The following is a 25,381-nucleotide window of genomic DNA, read 5'->3' as shown; positions in this document are numbered from 1 at the left end:
GGTTTTACTGTATATATTCTTTTTGGAAGTGGAGGAGGGGGTAGGAGATTTTCAGAAGGCTTTCAAAACCAAAACTATAGGAACCAATAAAATATCCTGCAGATGGGGATGGTAGAATACATCCTGCCTGTCATACGAGGTAACTAAAACAGGGATTTGGGTCTCTTAGTTTGGTAGCGTGGATTGGTAACCATGGTCTCCCCAGCTGAGTCTCGCAGAGCTTTCACTTGTGTCAGTCTCCTTACTTTTATATTTTATATCTGACCACACTTGGCCAACTCTTGTTCTCTTCCAACCCCAACATTATTAGATTTGCAAGTCTTAGAGTGTCTTTAATTTTCACCCATTCATGGCCTTTCCTTTTCTTTCGCCGATGCCTTCATTCTTCGATGGTCGTGTATCTTCCACATTCCCTCTGATTAGTGTTAATAGAGTCTGGTTGCCCGGTAATAATAATAGTCTAATAATAATAATAATAATAATAATAATAATAATAATAATGGCAATAATTGTGTGTTCTGAGAGGCCTGGCGCAGGTCTTTTGAGATGATGCCTTATTGTACACCTGCACGTTGAGTGAAGATAGCGCTTCATCTAAGATGAATTTTAATGCTGAAAATGGCACAAACACCCAGCCTCTGAACCAGAAGAATTAACCTATGAAGGTTAAAATCCCTGACATGGCCAGGAATAGAATGCGAAACTCCTTAGATCAAAGGCCAACATGTTAACCATTTAGTCATTTAATCGTATCCTCATCCCGATGTAGCTCTTTCAGACATATCCCCAATAGAGGTGAGCTGCACTACCATTTTAACCTTGTACCAGCCTTCCCTCCAGTCTTAAATTTCTGGCAGTACTGGGAATCGAACCCAGGGCCTCCAATGATGGTAGCTAATAGCGCTAACAGTTACACTGCGAAGGCAGACGTTGCAGAGCTGAACTTACACTTAATGCGATAATCACCACCATCAGTAAATAAAAAAACTATATTTTTAGTTTGAAATAGATTTAATCAAATATAAAATGTTCGAACATATTTGGAGCAGTACCGTTTACAAATCAGTGAATTAAGTGGAAAAGTAAAGCAATTGAGGCCTAGTGGGTGGTGCACGCTATACTGCAAGCATGCAGTGTGAGACAGAGTTCTGTCATTTCTTTAAAAAGGTGGAAACCAATTTCCTTCATTGTATGTATGTTGGGTATTCAGCCCGAAGGCTGGTTGGATCCTCAACAGGTTCACCATTAGCTGTCTTAGATGGCCTAGGTGTCACTGAAGAGGCGTACTAGGGAAATGAGGAGTGAGGTAGTTTCCCATTGCTTTCCTCACTGAGCCAGAAGTTGCTATTGCACATCAGTCTGCCAAGCCCACTGAAATGCATGCACCAACCGACCCTATGAGTGACATTTTCACACCATTCATAGCAGGGACTGGCTGCATAAGGAATGGTATTACTAGCGTCACTCATACCTCAGTCACTTTCATATTGTCAAAGCCAAGGATAAGACTGAGACAGGTCAATGAAAGTAACAATTTTATTCTAGCCCATACCAGAAGACATAGCGCACTGTAAACACTACATCTTGCCAGCAAAGGCATTATAATTATTATAAAAGGTCCTTTTAAAAAGAAATCTTATATTGGCTGGATAACATGATAACATTTCTCTATGTTTATTAAAAGAGAATATTTAAATTTGAAAGTAATGCCATGCGTGTCATATTTAATAGTTTCTTATTGTAAATATATGTGAATTTCATTAATTTATAACTTTCATTTATAGACCTATGAATTTTTTAAAACATTGCATAAAAATTAATTTATTTACAATTTTTATAATAGTTTGAATTTGCAAAATTACTTATAGCCTCATCCCGATGTATAGCCAACATTGAAGTATATAATTTTTGTATTTGGGTAACGATGGTAAAATTTTGACTCATTCATATTATCATTTTCACTTCATTCTTCAAGTCCATATGTCACAAATTCATTTTTCAAATAATGTGTAGATGAGGATGATTCTTCTTTTTCTTCCTTTTTTTGGTAAGTACCAAAAGTTATCTTTTGAAATACTATTATGTAAGTATTCATTTGTTCATACCAGTTTTGAGATTTTTAAGTATAAAGGTATATTCACAAATACATAGTTTTTTAAATGGGAAAGATTTAACTTTCTGTTCGTATAGAAGAAACTTTGATTAAGAAAAAGGTTAATATTTCATCAATAAATTGTGTATGCAAATAAATGTATAAATATCATTATGCAGCAAATTTAACTATTTCCTTACGTCTACTTACAAATGTATATTTTTGCATACAGTGAGTTTAAGGTCAGTTAATCTCCACATTCCAAAGAACTACAGTGTAATACTTCGCACAAATAATTGTAAATTATAACAACATTCATTTTAGCAATTTATTTAATTTAAAATATGTTTCCATGGAATTTGCAGGTGTGTTGAAATATTGGTATAAGTAACTCGTGAAATCAGGTTCCATCTATAACTTTTTTGTTATTGGCTTTATGTCGCACTGACACAGATAAGTCTTATGGCGACGATGGGATAGGAAAGGCCGAGGAGTTGGAAGGAAGGTACAGCCCCATTTGCCTGGTGTGAAAATGGGAAACCACGGAAAACCATCTTCAGGGCTGCCGACAGTGGGATTCGAACCCACTATCTCCCGGATGCAAGCTCACAGCCGCTCGCCTCTAACAGCACGGCCAACTCGCCCAGTTCTATAACTATTAACTATTAACAATTAACAAGTTAATTGGCAGTCAGAATGATATGATGGTGAGCTTATGATGTCCAAAGATTTTAGACTAATTAACTTCTCTCCATTTCTCCATTTATTTACTGGAAAGATATCTTTTAAGTGGGGATAACAAAAATATGTTTGCTAAGAAATAGATGCTCCATATGTGTTGGATTTTTCCTTCACTTTCTATGGCTCTGAATCTGTACTACATCTGTTGGTTTTTCCTCATGCTAGAGGTTCCCTTTGCTAGCATTTATTTTCATGGTTCTGAGTTAGGTAACGGTTTTCCAAAATCATTCTAAGGAAAATTCAAAAATGTTTTTTATTTAGTAACCACCACGACCTGTTTATTGTTTTTATTTATAAGCAGAATGGGAGACAACTATTTGGAGTGAAGTCTTGTAGGACTCTGGAAACTTGGCGATTAAAAACTGAATAGTGTGTTAACAAAAACAAATCAATTATTTGAATTCTTTATATCAAGTATAGGTCTTAATAAAGTATATTTCCTACATACAAGACACCATACTACTAATCATTACAGATTCATGAATTACACAATAGTGAATACACCCCCCCCCCCTCCCCTTCCCTGCCATATACGGTTGGCATTAGGAAGGGCATATGGGATCTGTTTAACAGGGATTAATCTACATTAGTGCTAATGCCAGATAACTGGGGAAAAAGGCCAGGAGAGTAGAAGCATCCCTTAAGTATATCTGAAATATGGTCCACATGAACTGATAACAAATGTGTCAAAAACTGAAGACAAAATATATCGTAAGTTCCTAGGCTTATAACCATTCAAATATACAGGTAAATATACGATTCTAATAAAGGCCCAAGCAAAACATTTTAGACAAGATGGTCTGGAGTGTTTTATAGATTAAATTCAATTGTTTTGTTTTCCAAATTCTTGATTTCATAATAGTTTTGCTTTAATGGGTTAAATTTTTGAAAATCCATGTGTGATGTTTAAATTTCAAGTTAATTTTGTGGGGCAGGGGTTTTCAACCCCCTAACAACCTCCCTCCCCCCCTGTTGCCTTTGATCAAATTACTCCTGCACAAATTTTGCAATTATGCCTCCCAATGTTTGATGAGATTTTGCTTCTTTAACCAATGGCACACATCGATCATCTCACTTGAAATTTCAACATTGAGTGCCTGCCCTACTTGCCTAACTGTTTCAAAAGTGTTCCCATTACTATTTTTTTTTTTTTTTTCTTGCAGGGATGCCATAAATACTGTTTCATATCATCTAATTGTAATACTACTTCACTAAATCAAATTTTAAATGAAAATTTTCAATTTTCAGTTACTTAATAGTTACTAAGCAGTAGTTAATAACAGACTGTTGCTTAACCAGCTCAGTATTCTATTCAAATTTCTCATGTTCGGCACTAAACTTTTACCTAGTTCTTGCTCAGTAACAGCACGTGCCGTCTTCATTTCAGTCATTTCACTCTTAAGGTGTACCAGTAGTTTGTATATGTCCCGAGTTGATGGAATGACTTTGGATCGCACGTGATCTACTGCATCATTGCATAGTTCCTCATTGGAGCATCTACACTTCCATTGTTTTGAAGTACATCATTCTTCTATGTTCATACATTTCAAATGAACCCAGCCATTTGCAGTCACAGTACTGTATTGTACTTTATTCTTTGTGGCTTGCCTTGGGAGATTCTTTGAACAGACAATACCCACTCATTATATCTAAATTTCAAACCACCGCAGTATCGAGCTGATGATCAACTGTAAGCAACTGTAGAGAAACCATGCATTTTCACATGCCATATTCAGCTATTTATTCTCTGTAGCTAGTATCCATGTATTGTAATGAAAGGAAAGCTGTCTACTCAGACTGCATCGAACAGTATTCTTATATATTCTTTAGAGTATTGTCTCGAAGTATGCAAGCTATGCAGTGAAGGGTTGACATAGGAACTGAAATATTTTTAATTATGTCTTTCATTTTAGTTCTTGTGTCTGAACATTCTCTCTCCATTATATATGTTACAGACATAATTGAACCATCATATGTTAATGGTTGGTGTATTGTCTAGTTAGTGGCATTTTCTTCTTTTAGTTTTAGGTAAACTGCTTCTCTTGGTGACGTGACGATAAGGAAGCAGTTATGGCTGTGAGACGTGCTTCACATGCAGGTAGCTGGTATTCGGATTCCCCAAAAGAATTAAAGGAACAGTTGGACACTTGGCTGAATACAGCGGACCTTTGTCATGGTCCTGCAAGAGCTATCATTGCCCCACATGCTGGTTATCAGTACTGTGGTCCATGTAGTGGATTTGCTTATCGACAAGTGAGCCCTGTTGTTGTGCGGCGTATTTTCATCTTGGGTCCATCACATCATGTTCGTCTGGGAGGATGTGCCCTATCCACTGCTAGCAAATACAGAACTCCTCTTTATGATTTGAAAATTGACTCTCAAGTATACAGAGAATTAGAAGCATCTGGTCAGTTTGAGTGGATGAATTTGACTGTAGATGAAGATGAACATAGTATTGAAATGCATCTTCCGTACATTGCCAAAGCTATGGAAGATTACAAAGACTCCTTCACCATTGTGCCAGTGCTTGTGGGATCATTAACATCAGAGAAAGAAGCCATGTATGGACGTATCTTTTCTCGTTATTTGGCCGACCCACAGAATTTATTTGTTATTTCTTCTGATTTCTGCCACTGGGGTCATCGGTTCCGGTACACTTATTATGATCGCAGCTGGGGTGAAATTTACCAGTCCATTCAAACCCTTGATCGAACAGGAATGGATATCATTGAAACTTTGAATCCTGTGGCCTTCACTGAATATTTAAAGAAATTTGGGAATACTATTTGTGGACGTCATCCTATAGGAGTTCTTCTGCAAGCTGTTCATAGTCTTAAGAAATCTCCAACTAATGGTCACAAGATGTCAATGAAATTTCTTAAATATGCCCAGTCAAGTCAGTGTTGCAATATGAGTGATTCCTCTGTCAGTTACGCTGCAGCAGCACTTACATTTGAATAACGAGTGCTTACTCTTAGCCCCCACGAGGGAATTGCCAACAATTTGGGCATGGTGTTCAAAGTAAAAGATCTCTTGCAGGAGACATTTTGCAATCTCATAGATAGGCGTGTGAAAGTGTTACTTGAAGTGCAAGATTTGAATTGTGTCAACTAGCTGTTCAGCGATATAGTGATGGTGTTCTTGGTATTTCAAGCCAGCTCTCCCTCAAATTTGAGGGTACAGGATTGCTCCCATCAGGAGTAGTTTCTGCTTTGTATATTGATCGCTTTATATTGCATATTTTTATGGCACAATATTCTATTATGGTCACTAAAGGAGACAAGATAAGTGTTTGGGAAAAACATATCTCGGCAGGAAATGTCTCTTGCTTAGTTACTTTCAGTAACCCTATGATCCCATATGATCTTCCATGTACCAGTAATTGAGTGGTAACATACTATACATACTCATCAGCTAGTATTAGTATCTTGCAAACTAAAATAATGACGTGATTTAATTAGTAAATTCAGTTTTATATTTGAATTGTATTAATTATATAAATTGAAAATTCATTACATTGTATTTTTGAATGAATTAACCATACTTTATTTAGCTTGCTGTGTACAATTGAATTTACAAACATGGTCAGATTATTATACTGTTGTTTTGTAAAGGAAATGGGCTACCTATGAGAATGCAATTACTTATAATTACATAAATGTGAAAAACATACTAATCATATCTTAGGAATACATTTTACATATCTTGCAGTTATTATGTTCCAATTTCATTTGGAATGTTATTTGGAGGCCATTTGCTGACACTGAATTGCAGATGATGTACTACATGCAGGATACAGGCATCCTAGGACTGCCACAGTAATAATTTTTATATTACCAGGGAGAAATTCTATAAAAGGCATCATTTTAACTTAAGTGCTTATAACATCAGTATTTATCAAGCGACAGGAATATTTTTTATATCATTGCAAAGTGCACAGTTAGGTTGTAATTGAACATTATTGTTACTTTAAATAATTAAAAATACTAACTAGCAAAACCATAGATGCACATAAAAAGTTAAAAAATATTTTTAGATTTTGAAACCATGTGTTCGTTGATTACAAAACAAAAATTCGGAGATGTAGGCCTACAATATAATGACCATTTGATCGACTTCCGGTGTGCTGAGTTTAGAGACCATGTATTGAAAGTTAGATAAGTGGTATGTGTTTCTTGTCATCATTCGAAAGAATTGATCTACCACCACTAGTTTACTTGGTTTCTTCTTGCACCTAATCATACGAGACTGCTCTTTTTCTTTTCCTAGTGCTTCCCCCTGGCCGATACATTATTTGGCCTATCTGAGTCTCTTACATCAGTCTATTCCAGTTTGTCCATTTTGTTAATTTTACAGTACAGTATAAGCTAAAAACAGTAACTGGCTGCACATTTATGCCAATTGCTCATTATACAAATGTGGTAGAATTGTAAACGTTTTATATATATTTATTCTGCATATCATATATGTATGTAGATGTTAAATACATGTTTATAAATTCCATCTAAATTTTCTTGGGAAAACCGTGCAAAATGGACATACGCCGTTTTTCTTCTTCATTCCTTATTAAACTTCTGGATGCTGTAAAATGAAGTTAATAGGTACATAACTGTTTATAATATTAATTTATATCTGTTCTGTAGCTAAAGGAACAAGGAAAACATAATATAGCACACACAAAACTTTATAATAATTATCACATTAAGAAAATGTGCATTTTTTTTGGTTATATTTCCACATCATTTTTGTCATTGAAGTTCTGTGTAAGATAATTAATGTAATTAATTACTTTTCCTGAATGAAATGTGCTCCAGAGAGTTTCAATTTATGTCTGTTGAAATATCACTTATCGGTAGGATATTCATGTTCTTCTCCATAAGGGAGGTCACTGTAAATTGCACTGTACTGCCGTGGAATCCACTGAGTTAACATTTGCAGGTCCGTGTATTTGGCTGAACTAATGCGTTTGGGTCCGCTTCGTACGGACGGAATTTCCTTTGGTAACAGGAGAGCAATTCTTCGATGTACAGCTGAAACTTTAAGCCATACAACTTTTGAGGTTAGAAACATTTCACCTGTAATAGATTTCTTGCGATTTGTGAGAAGGGATCCAGGTTTTTCAGTTAAAGATGTGAAATTTTTGAAATCGCTACATTGCATTTCATGGACTACTAGCGACTTTTTTACCTGGCATGTTCTGATCAACTGAGCCCAAACTTAAACTTTTTCCTTTTAATGGTTGAGGAAATGCTGTCCACTTCCATGTGTGTATGGCCTTCAGGAGAAATTTATGGTTAATCTCTTGAAGTTGTGGGAACTATATCAGAAGCCAGTTTTACACGAGAGAAATTTGAATGTTTCTGTTCTGACCGGCACAATTATCAGACCACACCGTTAATGCCTGAGTTTGATCCGACAAATGACACTGAATCCACTTCAGTAAACGAGACACTATTTCATTACCTCCTCTCTCTGCAATTGTTTCATCCCACAGCATGCAGTAACCATCAATTGAAGTGACATCGTTGATTGTCAAATTCAGTGTCCAGAGCTTATATAAATAAAATGATTTGACAGTTTGATAGGTAGGGTGTAGGAAGACATTTCTGAAGATCCATTGTGATTTTTCTCTTCCTTACATCTTCTTTTGATTCCTCTTTATCTTTCTTCATAAAGGTGTACCTGCCATCTGCTTCCGTGTGGTGATTTTCCAATTCTTTTACAATTTTCTGTTTTTCCTCATCATTTTTAGCATCCTTCAATTGTTTCTGGAACCAATAACAATCATCGCAAGTGTCTTTGTTACGTAGCAGGAAAGAGAGATTGAAATCTTCATTGAAAATCTCTCTATACCATAACCATTCTCTGGCTACATTTTCTTCAGGGATGTTATTTTCCTTGCATTCTCTGTACATCATTGAAGTATTAAGATGTGGTCCAAGATACTGCCTTTCTGTCCTTTGCCTGAAATAATGGCTCTCATATTGTGGGTATTTCAAAATACGAGATTTTATACTTTGTATCACTGTCTCTGGTATTTTATTTGTTGGCATAGATTTCCCTCTATGAAAGTAACAAAAATTGCTCTAGCGTATACCAGAAGACATAGTGCACTGTAAACACTAGGTCCTGCCAGCAAAGGCGGAGCAGGCAAGGTACAAGAAGAAAATAGCTATGACGAGTGTGCACACTGCCTGTATTATACTTTCAGTTCAGAAGCTGGCACAGGTTCTGACTTCAAGCAGTTTGACTATCCCTCTATGCATTTATCTTATTATTTTCTATGAATAGTACAGAAATGAGGCCTACCTGCTGTCCTCTTTGTTATCCATACTGTTATCCAGAAATCTGAACATACTTTGCAGGTCCTGGCCGCTTGTGAACGTGGTTTAGGATAAAGTCATCATTGAACAACAAGTAGAAAATTATAAAAGTAAACAGTTTTATTTAAGTGGTGATTAATTTTTTGCAGTTCCACTTCAATTTTATATTTTGTTATTTTCTTGAAATTAAAATCTAGAAAGTCCAGCAGTTGATACGCTGATATCTATATGAAGGGCTCGGTGGAATATAGTCATAAGCCACCATTTTGTTGTTTTTGAGATGTTCATGCCATCGTATTCTATAAATTTCCCTCTTTAATATCACACTAAAAAGTTTCTTGTATTTATAAAAGATGGCAGCATATGTTAGGTGGAAGTTCTTTACGTTGCCATATAGTGACAATTTCAGAACTAACACAGTCATAAGTCACACCAAAATGGCGTCAAAATCAAGAGTGAATGAGGATTTATCTCCTGTTCAGAGGACTTTTGAGAATAATGAATCTGAAAGTGAAGAGTCAGATCCATTTGATACAGATGGTGATGATTCTTGGCACCCATCAAGCAACAGTTCCAGCTCTAATGACAACTTGGTAAGAGTATAGACACATTTTATCATGGATAACCTCTAGTTTGTGGCTTGTGACTGTATTTTACTCATTTTACTTACTTTACAAGTAACTCGTATCTTATGAAAATGCATGAACAATAGCGTTAGAATTGATAACCATAGAATAATAATTTAGTAGAACTACCAATATTAACAATAATATTTACATAGAATATCATGTGAAAGCAATTAGCAGTTAAATTTCTGTTCATGTGGCTTATAACTATGTTCATCTGAAATTGTCTGAATTTGTTACTCCTAATTTTATAGCTTGAAGTTAGTAGAATGCCTGAGGAATCACCAATAGTATATGCCCTAGATGAATGGGTGGATGTTGTAAAGTCAGCAAGTCCAAAAATCTTCATTGTGACAAAAATGAAAAGAGATGACTTCAAAACTTTAGATGATCTCAAGTCATTGCTATCAATACCCACTAAATTCACAACTAGAGATTCAGTTCACTTCAGTGAAGCTACACAATTTCAATTGAATTTCAAAGACCCTTTTGAGCTAGGTAGGGTCTGCCTGGCCGAGGCGGTAAAGGCGTGCTCGGTTCGCCCGGAAGGACGTAGGGTTCGAATCCCCGTCAGGAAGTCGTAAAATTTAAGAAATGAGATTTCCACTTCCGGAGGTGCATATGGCCCTGATGTTTACTCAGCCTACACCAAAAATGAGTACCAGGTTAATTCCTGGGGGCAAAGGCGGCCGGGCGTAGAGCTAAACACTCTACCCCATCATGTGCCGAGGATAACAATGGTGGAATTCTTTACCTTCCACTCCTCCAAGGGCCTTCATGGCCTGTACAGAGGTGACTTTGCTTTGCTTTTAAGGTAGGTGTTATGCACTGTTATACTACATTAGGGCCAGTTCAGTATGCAAACATTCGCACCAAGAAGAAAAGAAGATTTGTGGAACATGATCCATTTCAGCTAAGAGTAAAAAACAGAAATCAACTCCCTGTCAACCAGAAGAAATTTACTGATGTCATGTCTCTCATGTCATTCATTCCTGTAGCCAATCAACTTATCTTCATGTCCCTTACAGGATATAATGTTGAAGATAATGATGTGGAAGAATTCCCTTGAGATACACATTGTTTTTCTTTAAAGTATGTGTATTCATTCCCAAATATTGTGTTTTCTTAAATTAAGTGTGTACATTCTCTAATATTGTGCTATTCTTGATAAATAAACATTTATTCGCCCTCAAGTACTTAATTTTATTTCCGGGAAATAAAGTCATAAGCCCATGTTAGTTACCTCATTCATCAAAAATGCTCTTAAATCATATTCTAGGGCAAAGTGTTGTTTCACTGTCTCCCATATGTTTTATAACATATACAAGTGTTCATTTATACAAGGAAAGTTATTACAAATTTGGTGGATGATTTACAGATTTGTGCTGAACTTTAATTTGTCATTTACTCAGAACTAAGTTATTGTGGCTTATGACTATATTCCACCGAGCCCTTCATATATATAAAATAAGAGTTTTGTCTGTACATTGCTCAGAATTTGAAAAGAATGCTATTTCTATATCCCTCGTGACCACAGTAACAAGGAAATGCACTTAATTTTCCGTAATTTCTGTCTGTCTGTATGTATGTATGTATGTATGTATGTATGTATGTACACGCATCACGAGATAACGGCTGAAGAGAATATAATGAAAATCGGTATGTAAAGTCAGGGAATAAACCACCACAATCTAGGCCATAAATCATTTTATTCACGCTGAGTGAAATGGTAGTTTAGGGGAAGGCCTAAACTTTAATTCTCAAATATTTGTCATTAGTGGTCCTATCGCTAAATACTACATAACTAAAGTTATATAGAATTACATTTCCGATCATTTATGTCTTATACATTTTTACTGTACTGGCTGAGATAACATATTCGTGAATTTGTATTTTTTGTTGCTAAGTCGATATCAGCAACGAGCAATAAACAGAATTTGATGAAAATCAGTATGTAGAGTCTGCAAAGAAGAAACTACAGTCAAAGCTATAAATAATTTTATTCACTTTAGATAAAATGGTAGTTTAGGGGAAGGCACCTAAAATTTAACTTTTAAATACCTGTGTTATTGGTCTTATTGAAAAGTACTATGTAATGTAATGAAAGTTATACAGAATACAATTTCCGATCATTTGTGTTTTATTCAGTTTTACTGTACTGACTATGGTAAGAGTGGTATTTCAGAGTCAGAAGGAAACTAATTTTGAAGACCTACAATGTGAAAAGCTCATAAAACTGATCAACAATAAGATTACATTGACCATTGTTTGTTGTGATGTTCTTTGTCTCTTATGCTGCCACTCAACTCCGATATATGAGATAACTGCTGCGTATTAGAAATAACAGCCCTGAATATAGGCTGGAAATAGCCGGGGAGTTAGAAAATTTACTTTTTTAGCATGCCTTTCCTCTGGTTCATAAATTTTCTTATACTACAGGTACGAAACACACTGGTTCATCATAATATCCCAGCAATTTGATCCCTATTCTGACACACTGATTTGAATGAGCAATATACAAAATTAACAGAATATGGCAACACAGCTGTCTGCGGCCTGGTCATTCCAGCTCTGGAAATTTGGGCTGTTAGATAGGCAACAAAGTACTGTTTGTTACAAACGTGGAAATGTGTGGTTTTTCATTTGATTGAGTATTTCATATGATAGCATTGCTTTTAAGGGTGACATTCCTACTGACGTTATTGTAATGACCTAGGTTGATTTCAGTTGGGAAAACCACTAAGACAGTCTTTCTGAGGATGTAAAAAGGCAGGTGGAGAGTGAGTGCCTGCCATTATAATGAAAATTACCCAACTTGATTGTGACTAATGGTAAGCAAGAGGGCCTACCATTACAGTGAAAATTCCCTAATCTAGTCTTTACATGAGAAAAGGTGTTTGATGATTTCCCCACCGCGTTTCTGTGGTAACGGTAATACAATCTTACCCAGAACGTGTACACTACCTAACCTAGAATTCTGTATACAGTGTAGAATTCTGTAGCGAAGCACGGGTATATCAGCTAGTTTTAACATATAATTCCTCTTTTGAAAATACAGTTGAACCTGACTTATACGTATATCAAGGGGAAGAGAAAAAACTACTTGTAACTCAGAATTACTTAGAAATCAGACTTACGCAATACATCACATATTTACTGAAAAACCAATGGAATAGACCTACAAATGTAAATCCTTGCAAATAATAAATACATTAAGACAGAAAATATTATTTTGAACTTGGCCCGGCCTTAAAGAAATCAGATAGCTTGGCTTCTTTCACTGTTCTTGCATTAAGAATATAAACCTCCTTTAGCAAACTTGGTAATGCATTCAAAGCATTTACACTTCAACTTTTCGCACTGATGGAACGCCTACACACTTCGATTGCACTTTTTAACACTTCACTCAGTTCAGGTGTCAAGATTCAAGTCGTTATCTCCATCTCCAATGTCACTATCGCTTGTAGCTGGTCCATCACTGCCGCGTTGTTGGCATACATCAGCAATAATCTCTTCATCCGGTAGTTCTCCACATACAGCCAGATTGTCATCGAAATGCACAAAAGTATCGAATTCTATTTTTTATACACCGACCGTTGGTTCAAGACCAGACAAAACTTCATCCCCATAATCACATCATAATTAGAGGCAGCCTCTTCTCGTAAGACACCCGTTTTGCAGGAACGGTTGCTGATTGTGGAGGATGACACTTGCTTCCAGGCAGCCGAAATAAAGTTCATGGCTTGTAACAAATTAATGGAGAGAGGTTCATTTCCTGTATCACTCAGTGTTATTAAATGTTGAACCAGCATTTTTCTATAATGCACTTTGAAATTTGCAATGATGCCCAAATCAAGCAGTTGTAGAACGCTGGTACAGTTAGGAGGGAAAAATTCCATTTGGATATTCTCCAGAACGATTTGAGGTGGATGTACTGCACATCGATCCATATAATGAAGGATCTTCTGTTTCTTTTTCATTTTAATGTCCAGTTTTTTCAACCACTGTTCCATTGGATGCAACTTCCTTAGGTTTTGTTTTCGCACCCTTAAAACACCTCGGATTTTTCGATTTTCTTATCACAAGTAGAGGAAGTTTGTCAGATCCACCTGCATTGGTGGCGAGAAGTACTGTTATACGAATTTTATTTTTCTTCCCTCCATGGCATGAGTCACCTTTTTCAGCTAATATCTTATTAGGAAGGAGATTGTAGAATAGGCCGGTCTCATCACAGTTGTAGATGTTTGGAGGCTGATAATCGCTTACGATACCCGGCAGAACCTCCTCTTTCCAGTGTTGCACCGTGACGTCGTCTGCAGATTTTGAGTCACCGCAAATTGTTCTCCCTGTAATTCCGTGACTATATTTAAATCCTTGCAACCATCCCGATGAAGCCTTGAAAGCAGCAGTGATACTCATCATTTTAGCTAAATCTATCGCCTTTGCCTTCAGCATGTCTGCACTAATTGGTAGAGCTGCAGCCCGCTTTTGCTGGAACCATGTGAAAAGTGCTTTCTCCAAATCTACGTACCATCCTTCTTGCTGACGGCTGCGCTTTGCTGATTTTGAACCCAGTTTTAAGAACTCATCTAAAATAGCGTTTCTTTTACTGATGACTGTACATAGCGTGGTATAAGCAATGCCTAAGTCTGAAGTGATTTCAGTTTTCGTTTTGTGTGGATTAGCGTCCACTTCTCGTATAACTTTTCCCTTTTCTGTTCTCCATGGCTAATCAAAAGCAACTACTGTTCAACAGTAAACATCAAATACCAGCATCGTGGACATTTTATTCTCCGTTGTTCCCACGAAAGAAATTCTCATATTCAAACAAATTTACTGTATTTTCTTTTGTTTACGCACCGAAACCGCCCATTTTGCTTACAATGTACCTTAATCTTTGGTGGCGTGTTAAAAACGACGAAGATAGAAGAGGAGCGAAGGGGGCTCGTCTTTGTTAAGCCGCCAGTAAGTAAGGGTCAACAATGTCACTCGGCGAAACTGTTCTGTTTCAGCACCGAAACCTGATCGCTCTATTTCCGCCTATGCCGACAAGGAGGGAACTTCGTAAATGCAGTAGTTTCTTTTTAAAAAGCACATTCTCATTACAATTACACAAAACTCAGTTATATTTCACTGGCACTTAATACATATAACAGCGAATTACGTATAAACGGATTACGTATAAATAAGATTTAATTAACACGCTTTTAAATTATATTTTGCCGGGACCTAAAGGAAATTAGGTACAAATACGAATTACGTAGAACAGAGTTACGTATAAAGCAGGTTTAACTGTATCACTGTCTTTTGTAAAATTGCTAGAAAATGCTAAATGTAATTCTTAAAATGTTTAATTCTTAGTTTAAAAATGCTAAAATTTCCTATGTCTAATTTTAATGATGGCTTCTAGAGGTCTTCTGTTAAGTTAGAGATCCAAAGAGAAGAAAATGTATCTTGGTTGGCTGTATTTCAAAAATGTTGATTTCCCTACTACAAAGAAGAAATTGTTGATAATGCTGATAATAACAATTGTGATGGAGTGATGTGAAGCAGAATATTGGTAGTAATGTTGCTGACCTTACCCTTATGTGGAAGGACGTGGACGGTTGGGTAGAGTATCCTTATGTGTTATTAATGTTAAAATACACCTGAATTCCTGGCAGCAGTATGCCCATTTTTAAAAATTGTTTGGAAATTCTGTTAGAATATGTTAAGTTATGTGCCTATAACTTCATCAGTCATTTCTAGAATACTTAATTCTATTTCTGTTTTTCTTGCTTCATTGGGTAGCAGTGGAGAAAATTTCTCCTGAGATGTTAAATATTGGAAATAGGATAAAAGTTAATCTGGGAAGCTTAGTAAAACTATAAATGATCTAATCACAAACTTGTAATAATTTGACCATGCCTCTTATTATTTTAAAAAAGACTCATTATAGGATTTCATTTAGCAATCGTTGGCTATTTTTGTCTAGTTACTCCCTCCTTGTAATTCTAAGAGTTGTATGTTTCTCAAACATATTGTTTTTATTAACTTTGCTGCTCCATAACTGGTTGGAATTTCTGGATGTGCTCTGTGCAGTATATTAAACATTGTTTGAAGATACCATGGGTAGATGATGTGTATGTAAACCTTTACAGCAAAGCTATAGCTGTGATTGAAATTGCAATTCGTGTTACTGAATTTATATTTCATGACAATTCAATTTTTTATTATGGTTGTTTGTTTATTTGTACTGTGGAAACTATGTTAAACTATTATTGTTTGAAGAGAGTTGAGTTTATTTTTAAAATTCCCATGTTCTTGACTATTCTTGGGAAGAGATATGTTGTTTTGCACATACTCTCTGCTATTTAAATAAATGATATACCAAATTATGGTACAATTTATATTTTAAGTTTTGTTTTATTCTCGTCTTTGAAATAAAATTCCTGGTCTTGTCCATTTCCTTTTGCCTTATCAAGTTTGAAGACTTTTGTAGATAGAGAATTGAACTCAATCCAGAAATTATAAAGAGGGAAGAAAAAGTATAAAATAAAATTAAGTAGTAGGTATATAATGTGTTTATTTTATTTAGAATCTTAACAAGGGGGTGGAGAAAATTTCTACTGAGAGGTTAAATAGTGGAAACAGGATAACAGTTAATTTGGGAATCTTAATACAACTGTTAACTGTGAATGGATCTCATCACAAGCTTTGTAATAATTTGACCATGTCTATTATTGTAGCTTGAGAAATATATTGTCAGATGTGATATTGCAGTCATTTGTAGCATAATCTATTTACAATTTGGGCAGCTATGGAAAAACCAAGTTCCACCTTCAAAATAACCTAGTTATGAGTGTTACCAATAACAGAGACTTTTAGTAAACAAATCCTGTGGTTAATTTAAACTCTTAAATTTGCAAGCAAGGAAGCAACTTATTGTAAAAATGTCAGCACCTTTAGTATGAAACCTGATTTTGATTTTAGATTACTGTTTTAAAATATCAAGTCAGTTTTTATTTTGAAGTGGCAGAAGCTGGTGCGTTTCGTAATCTACCACTGTTGGATGATATTATTGAAGTGCGAAAATATTTCCAATTGGATCTTGTCATGATAACCGTGCCATTTGCAGAATTTTTAAAAAGAGTTTCTTGCAAGGAGAAAAATCTCACAACACAAGCAGCCTGAAAAAGCATGTCACCCCAGGTCATAAAATTGTTTTTTACCGAACGTGAAAATCCAACAAAGAAGTTTGAAACAGTGAAAGTTTAACAAGTGAAGAAATGGCAAGGCAAGAGTCTGTGCATGTTCGTTCCATTTCAGAGCAATTGCCCTTGTTATCGTCATCATCATCACTCAAGTGCTAGCAGCCTAGTCTCACATCTTTTCTGGATGGTAAATCCAAATTCAAACCTGGAGATAATCATTAGAAGGAAAATAGCTTATATGATGTGTAAAGACAACCAGCTATTTAGCACTGGAGAAGATAAATGATTTAAACAATTGATTCTGCACCTTGAACCTAGATATACTATGGCTACTCATATGCATATATCAAATGATATATCAAATGGCATCCTCCCAGAACTGTATGAAGAAGTAGAAACAATAGTAAAAGATGAGCTCTGAAATGTAGATAGCATAGCTGTTACGACGGATTTGTGTTCCTCAGCAGCAACCGACAACTACTTAAGTATCACTGTTGGCTTAGTAGACCAGGACTACAAACTTCAGCATATATTTCAACCGTACCACCCACGCCGTTGCCCCATGGTACGACATGACAGTAACATAGTCCCCATAATTTCAGGCTACCTCCATATAGCACCATACGCCAAGGTGTCCGATGGTATGGGACTTTTTTTAGTCTAGAGTCAACTGCCACCTCATCTAGAAAACGAAGAAAAATAAACTTCGAAGTAATGGGTGAGCAAAAGCTGTTTCGACCGTGCAAGAATCAACTGCACTCCTCCGTTCCAAAGAATCAAACCAACGGCCTCCCAGGGCCATGGTGCGTTCGCGACAAAAGATCAAAATATAACACTTAACTAACGAAGGGAAATTTAGAATGCAATGTTTTTCCTGCAAAAAAAAAAAAAAAAAAAAAAATGTTTTAGAACCTATTTATTATTCCTTGCTAAAAATCATGATTAACTGAAATCAACCCTGAATAATTCTACTATAATGAAAATAAAATATACAATGTCCGATGGACTAAATACAAATTTGGAGATGTCACTCCTTTCATAAAAAAATTATAATTCATATTTGTTATTATTTATCGATTAAATGTCGAAGTTGATTGTTCCCTTTCGTTTATGACATGACAATAAGTATTACATTAAATAATCGGTACAAAATCCTTTTTAAGAACAGAAATATCCTTGTAAATGCGACGGTTCTCATTAAAAGCCTTCTTCACTATTAGAAGAAACAATTACCTATACAAAAAATTGGAGACAACTTGGAGTGGTCGCCTAACTAATTAATTATACTACTAAATAAATAAACAAAAGAATAAGCGAACACTAGTGGATAAAATCATAATCATCAAAATACAATTTGACTGATGTCAGGTCCAGGAATTGAACCCACATCGCAATGAATCTGATGACCAATAACGAGACAGAACCTGTTTTGGAATCCAAACAAAAAAAATTAAACACAACTCAAGGAGCATATTTAAAAAAAATTATGTACACTCATTAAAAAAACTAAACAATATACGCATGCAACTGGCTGTATAACGTAAAAGACAAAGGAAATCCGTGATCTGCCTTGGAGTTCGAACTGACGATCACCAAGATGCAATCGACAAACGGGTCTCTAAAAACTCCCTATCTCAATTATTCATAAGGTCAATAAATCAATAATAATACTGGCATTCTAGTTATTTAATTTCTTTATAGAAATAAACATGAACGCGTTAAAAAGAATCCTTTAAATGTAATCAGATTTATGCGAAACTCCAAACATTCAATCTTAGTGGACAGGCTTGAACAATAATATTGGCAGTGACCCTTCTCACAAGGGAAGTGCTAACGCACCCTCAAAATCATAAATAATACAACGTCTAACCATACCTAATAATGGTGGGCCGCAGAATACTACTTCTCAACAATTTAAGGCGAGACCAATCGTCTTCCTTAAAATACATCATAGTAAATAATATCATTGCAACTGATATCCTCATATATTCCAATGCTCCACTGGCTTATTAATTCTCTGCCCTGTTACAATTCTTTAATTCAATATCAAGCCACTATTCATCTTTTCAATTTCACATCCATGGACTTAGAATGTCCAGGTTCACATCCATCCAACCACATAGAATATATCAGCCTATGTTTTCCTACAGTTTGAACTCGCACACAAAAAAAAAAATCAAATATGGATTTAAACGTATCCATAATATTATTCTAATATTACAGAAAAACAAATACTTGACATAAAAGGAAAACTTTTATCTAAGATGGGAGGGCATTTGTTCGTTGTCCAGGCTTGTCACAAGTTGCGCATATAATTAATACAGCCATCTATGTATTCTTATCATGAAAAATTACATTAAAACAAGAGTGCCTTCCTATCTTCATGATTATTATACCGATAGTGGCATTTTGAAGACACTGTCACCATGCATTACCAAAATAGGTTTGTATATTCCGTAAAATAAAATATACATATCACGGTTTGAAATTATCAATAATACAAATCTACAGTTTGCCCTCCTAATCTAAAGCAAACTCAGACTTACTGATATGCTTCCATTAAATCATGTACATGCGTTACATTAAAATTATATTTTTTTACAGGCCCGAAATTTTAGCCCACCTAGATGAATATATAAACAATATGAACACCACTCACAAGTTCTCTCTCTCTAATTCAAGAATTCATGCAATTTACATTACTAACCTGATTTATGTGATCTACATATTACATAACCATGCATTTATTTAGATAAATATTTATATTTTTAGTACATATCATCATGTTGTGAAATCCATGGTTCGGGCCCAGGAAAAGGCCCTTATCGTCGCTTAGCCTCTCATGGCGCTGACGTGGAATACAGGTTTGAATCCTCTTCTATTCTTGCTGAGCACGTTTATAATCCCAGGGTCCTCTTCTTCACTGTAACAACTTTAATGATGTTGAAATAAGTTGCATCACTCAAAAACACAATTTTTCAAACTGTTACACAGTTCTTGCGGTCACGTTACTTAAATACTTTCAATACTATCATTTGGACAAAGGTTTTCACACCGCGTATTTGCAAAATATATATTATCACTCCCAAATACAGGTAAGGTCAGAACACCAGCGGACCGTAGGTCTGCCTTCAATCTTTCGCGTCAAGTGGATATTGTGTCATCATGGCTGCCCCTTTTATAACATTACCCCTACACACACAATAGATGACGGTCAGTCCTCACCACATTGTTTTAAATTAGTGGTTCTACGTGTTGTATGACATCGGTAATGCGCTTAAATATGTGACTCAGACTCTTAAGTACTCTTATTATGTGCGGAACACGCATCGATTGGCGGTTTATTTAAAATTTATTATCAAAATGATGCCTTTATGGTGATCCCCCGTACGGAGCGTGGGGACGCTACTAGTGGTTATATAATCAAATGGTCGCATATTTTTCCACATCTTAACATTTTATAAACAACTCGAATTTTGCCAGAGGTCTATTATGAAAACACATGACATGCCGAGGTTTCCCTTACTAACTGTTATGCATATCTCGAAATCTTACCATACAAATCAAGCTTGCACGTTGGCATTGCCGAGTTTTAGCCATTTTTAGTGGGTGGAGTTATTAATATTGATTTTCTTTCCTTGTCATTTTTCATAGCTCGCGCTCTGTCTGGCGATTCCTCCAGCTATGAAGGAGTTGTGTTTACCAAATTAGAGGCATTGTGCAAACAGATGCAACCTAATGCAACTTTCTGTAATATGTACAAGGGAGCTTAACAAAAGTTTTCTCTGCCTTAAATAATTATTAAATAAATATGTACATGACCGATACGGTCACAATATGCATTGAAGTTATACCATTTGAAGAAGTGCAACACAGGTAAAAATATTCCAGATCTCTTGAAGACTATTAGAAACTAGGGGGTTAATGGATAAAATAGTGGCTGTGGTTCATGACAATGGTCATAATGTAGTCAGTGCAATGACAGTGGGAAAATTTCTCCATTTGCTATGTATGGCTCATACACTACAACTTGTTCTGAAAGAGGGACTTTTTAGTTAGATGAATATTGAGAATCTCATTGTGTTATGTAAGAAATTAGCAGGAAGTTTCAAACATTCCTCAAAATGCATAAAGATTTTTCAAAGCTGCAAAGAAACACAACACTGCTTCAAGATGATTCTACACGATGGAATTCAACTCTTCATGTGCTAAAAAGACTTCAAGAATAGAAGAGAACTATTGTATTCACATCCGCTGATCTCACTCTTCACTAAATCTTATCATATTGCAATGGGAATGCAATGGAACAGTCATTTTTTGGAGAGAACTCGGTATGTTCCATCTCAATGCTGATGGACCCTCGCTTAAAAGGATGAGTTGTTTGCAGTTTGTGTACTTTAACTGTTGCTACAGATAAACTGCTGCAACTTGCTAGTCAACAGGAGGGTCCTGAATCTACAACTGATTGTAACTCCATTTTAATATGCTGTGTGCTCATAGGTTTGACAAAATTGTAGGTTACACTTAAATACTCACTAAGAACTACATGGTTAAAAAAAATAAGGGGAACATGTTTTAGAATGTATGCCATGCTCCTCAAAACAGTACCTCATACTCAGGTATATTACCAACTAAACCTTTATTCTTTACCATTGAAGTATACAAAAGAACATCGATGGATTCGCGTTTGTTTTCAGAACACAAACGAAAATGTGCAAATAGGAGTGAAAACAAAGTGATAACAGTCGTCCAGGGTGGATTTTTATCACAGTTGGAAAACTTAAGTACGGTGTATGTCCTCCACGAGTATTTATCACAGCTTGGCACCTATGTGGCATGCTCCGTATAAGTCGACGGAGGTCACGTTGCGGTATTAGGTCCCATTCTTCAATGAGAGTCTGTTCGAGGTCTTAGAGAGTCTGTGGTGGAACAGGACGCCCACGAACACTTTTGTCAAGCCTATCCCACACATGCTCGATGGGATTAAAGTCGGGACTCACTGCTGGCCATTCCATCTCTTGAATGTCCAGTTCTCTCAAGACAGCTCTGGTGATGCGCGCTACATAAGCCCTGGCATTGTCGTGCATAAGTACGAATTCAGGGCCAACACAATATGCAGCAACCAACACATGCTGTAGCAGTATCTGCTCGATGTAGCCTGCAGCGGTAAGATTACCACGGACGACGACAAGATCCGTACGGCCATCAATACTGATGCCACCCCACACCATCACCGAACCTTATCCAAATCGGTTGCCTTCCTTGACAACATTTGGCATGTACTGCACACCACGGTGTCTCCATACACATTGACGTCCATCACGCTGTGTCAGAGAAAATCCGGACTCGTCTGTGACAAACACAGGTCTCCATTGGCAAAATTACCAGTTGATGTAGGTACGGACAAACAGAAGGCGAGCTGCGCGATGTTACTGCGTGAAATGGGGCACTTGAACAGGACATCTGGGTTGTAAGGACGCTTCTCTTAACTTGTTCCTTACTGTCTGGTCAGACACCGTGACTCCAGTGACCCTCATGAGGACTTGTTGCAGTTCTCTGGCAGTTGCTGAATGACGCCGCAACGCGCAGTTGGTCAGATATCAGTCATCCTGTGAGGTTGTCGTGTGTCCATGACCTTGTCCAACCCTCCTTGTGAACTGGCCTGTCTCAGTGTAGCGATTCCACAAGCGGTGAATAACTGACGGAGAGATATTGAGATCCACAGCAACACAATGAAAAGTCCATCCTTCTTGGATCAGTGATGACCCCTGCGACTTGAACCTCGTTAAGATGTCTCATGGGATGTGCTGGTTGACATACAATTTGCTCAAATGACTGAAGTAGTCTGTGTACCTCACGACGACACATGGAAGCACGGCTATTCACTTTGTTTTGAGGGGTCACCTGACAGTTTAATGCATGGTTACGCCTACAGATGGAGTATAACTTCGATTTGACATACCCTGAGTAGCTAAGGTCTCAAGGTATGCTGTATGACCATTGGAACCCCATCTACCAAATTAACGTTCACATACCGGATGTTACAAAACATGTTCCCCTAATTTTTTTGAACTGTGTAGTTTAGTAAAGATTTAATTTTTTTTTTTTTTTTTAATATTTCAGATGACCCATTCTTCAGAGCCAGCAAAATTGCCTGGTATGTGGTGCTTGTACAGCAGCATTATGCATGAAAATGACACAGCAAATTCATTGTCAGTTAACACTTCTGAAGATGAAATGACCACATATCTGAAAGATCTGTTATCCCCACTTTCAAATTTTTACAATTTTTGAAAAACGAATACAAAGCCAAAGCTGCAAAAGCTAGCTATTTATGTATACCACCAGCAACAGTATTGTCTGAGAAACGTTTTTAGCACAACAGAACTCGAATGTGACAGAAAAAGAAGTAAGCTCAACCCAGACAGAGTGAGAATGCTTATATCTTTTAACAAAAACTTAGAAAAAGAAAAAATATATAATTGGTCCACCATAGTCAATATAAGTGCATGTTAAAAGAAAAATGAAGAAAATTCACACAGATAGTACATATTTTGACCCCATTTTGCCTTCTTCATCCTAAAAAATAGAATATAAAATTAATATAAACACTTGAAAAGCACAACACTAAGAGTCTTAAGAAAAATCAAACTTGAAATATCAATATCTTATAGTATTGTTAGAAACATAACCAAAAACACCACATGTAGGAATATATAAAAGCACTCATTCTTGAAGTCTTGATGTAAGCAGTGACTTTACAAGTGTGAACAGTGGTTACAGATATCAGTTTGTAAGATACATAAAAAAAATAATCATCTTGTAGTAAATGTTTTGTAATTGATAATTAGAAAAAATGAAACTTGAAGTATGCTATCAATACAGAAAACAAAACCTTCCTTTTTAAAGTGCTCGAGTCACATTTATTTCATTTTAAATTTATTCTTCCCCTTTCACTTATTCTCCACACTGTTTTTCTTTCTCGTATGTAACTTGTCCGTAGAGGAACTCCCTACGGGTACAGTCAATACGCAAACCAAATCGGAAATTCTTATATTGCAAAACTTATAAAACTATTTACTGTTATTTAATTCATTTGATTTTTTTTTTTTTAATACAGCAGTGTTAAGTAGTTGTTTAACGTTTAATCTGTGGGAAGATGCACAACTGACCACTGACTAGATCTACATACCATGATATATTGTAGTCTAATTTAAAATTATACAGATATTGAAGTGTTAACATGAAAGTGCTTATTTAGATGTTGATTCCCATAGAGAAACTGAAATATTTGTCCCGAATGAGTAAATTTATTAAAGTTATTGGACATACAGCTTGATAGTATATCACAAGCAGTTATTGTGTGAAATGATGTTCTCATATGGAAATGTGTGTGCCGATAAATTTTTTCAAAAGCCTGGGAATGTACTGCATGTTCAACTATGAATCCCTTAATACCATTAACAAAAGTGAAAACAGAATGTCAGTATCTTAAACTGTTCATGACTTATTTGGAGGTGGATATCTTAGCTGAATAATCCTGCATAATTTATGAATAACTGTAGTTAGGATGTACACCTACGTTGATACAAGAGGGATGCATTATTCGAACTTGAGGCGGGGCAAAATGTGCCTTGCTGCTTATGCAACCACCATTACGTATGAGTGAAACGTGTAATCTAAAATGCCTGAATTTGCCCCAATTCTTTTGACAGGGTAGTGATGGGCAATGCTCTCAAGACCGATTCTCCTGTGCTGTGATCTGTGTGACATCCCAATAACTACGAGCGTAAGCTTGATAGTATATCTTCAGTAGTTCTCATATGGAAATGTGTATGTCGATAAATTTTGTCAAAAGCTTGGAAAAGTACTGCATGTTCAACTGTGAGACCATTAATACCAATTAACGAAAGTGAAAACAGAATGTCAATATCTTGAATGGTTCATGAGTTATTTGAGGTGGACATCTTAGCAGAATAACCCTGCATAATTTGTGAATAGCTGTAGGTAGGATGTACACCTACCTGGATACCTCGCAATTGTCGACAGGGTAGCTTCTTGTGGTGCAGACTGGGCCGGAGGTGTTCTCTGTGACGATCCCCCTTCAGCGATATTATGTGTTTTTAAGTGCTGGATCATCCTAGAAGTATTTCTGCTGACATATTTTACTTCTTTTGAATAAACGACACAGCAGGCTATGCTATGTGGCATCTCTTAAAAATAACATACATCCATGACTTACATTGTGTTTCAGACATCGTCTTGAAGTTTTTGCATAGAATTAGACACAGTTGCACATTGCCCCATCATGTACCGAAGTATCTAATTATTACGCAAATACTCGATAACATTGTAAGGAATTATTTCCTTCATCACCAAAATATCGGTAGACTCAAGCACTGGTTT

The 25,381-nt window shown here is 36.2% G+C and overlaps 1 protein-coding gene across 5 annotated transcripts in view; it reads left to right on the top strand.

The window, feature by feature from the left end:
- LOC136867948 (protein MEMO1) overlaps positions 1-16,195 on the top strand; it is a 117,507-nt gene extending 101,312 nt beyond the window's left edge. For all 5 annotated transcript variants that reach the window (XM_068225036.1, XM_067144744.2, XM_067144743.2 and 2 more), the window contains one exon: positions 4,856-16,195. In XM_068225036.1, the coding sequence (XP_068081137.1) occupies positions 4,904-5,794 (891 nt within the window). In that variant the 5' untranslated portion in view covers positions 4,856-4,903 and the 3' untranslated portion in view covers positions 5,795-16,195. The remainder of the gene's footprint in view (positions 1-4,855) is intronic.
- The last annotated feature ends 9,186 nt before the right edge of the window (positions 16,196-25,381 follow it).

This window comes from Anabrus simplex, chromosome 1 (assembly GCF_040414725.1).
Source record: "Anabrus simplex isolate iqAnaSimp1 chromosome 1, ASM4041472v1, whole genome shotgun sequence".
Taxonomy (NCBI): Eukaryota; Metazoa; Arthropoda; class Insecta; order Orthoptera; family Tettigoniidae; genus Anabrus; species Anabrus simplex.
Note: the sequence above shows the minus strand (reverse complement) of the source record. Positions and strands in the feature narration are given on the sequence as shown.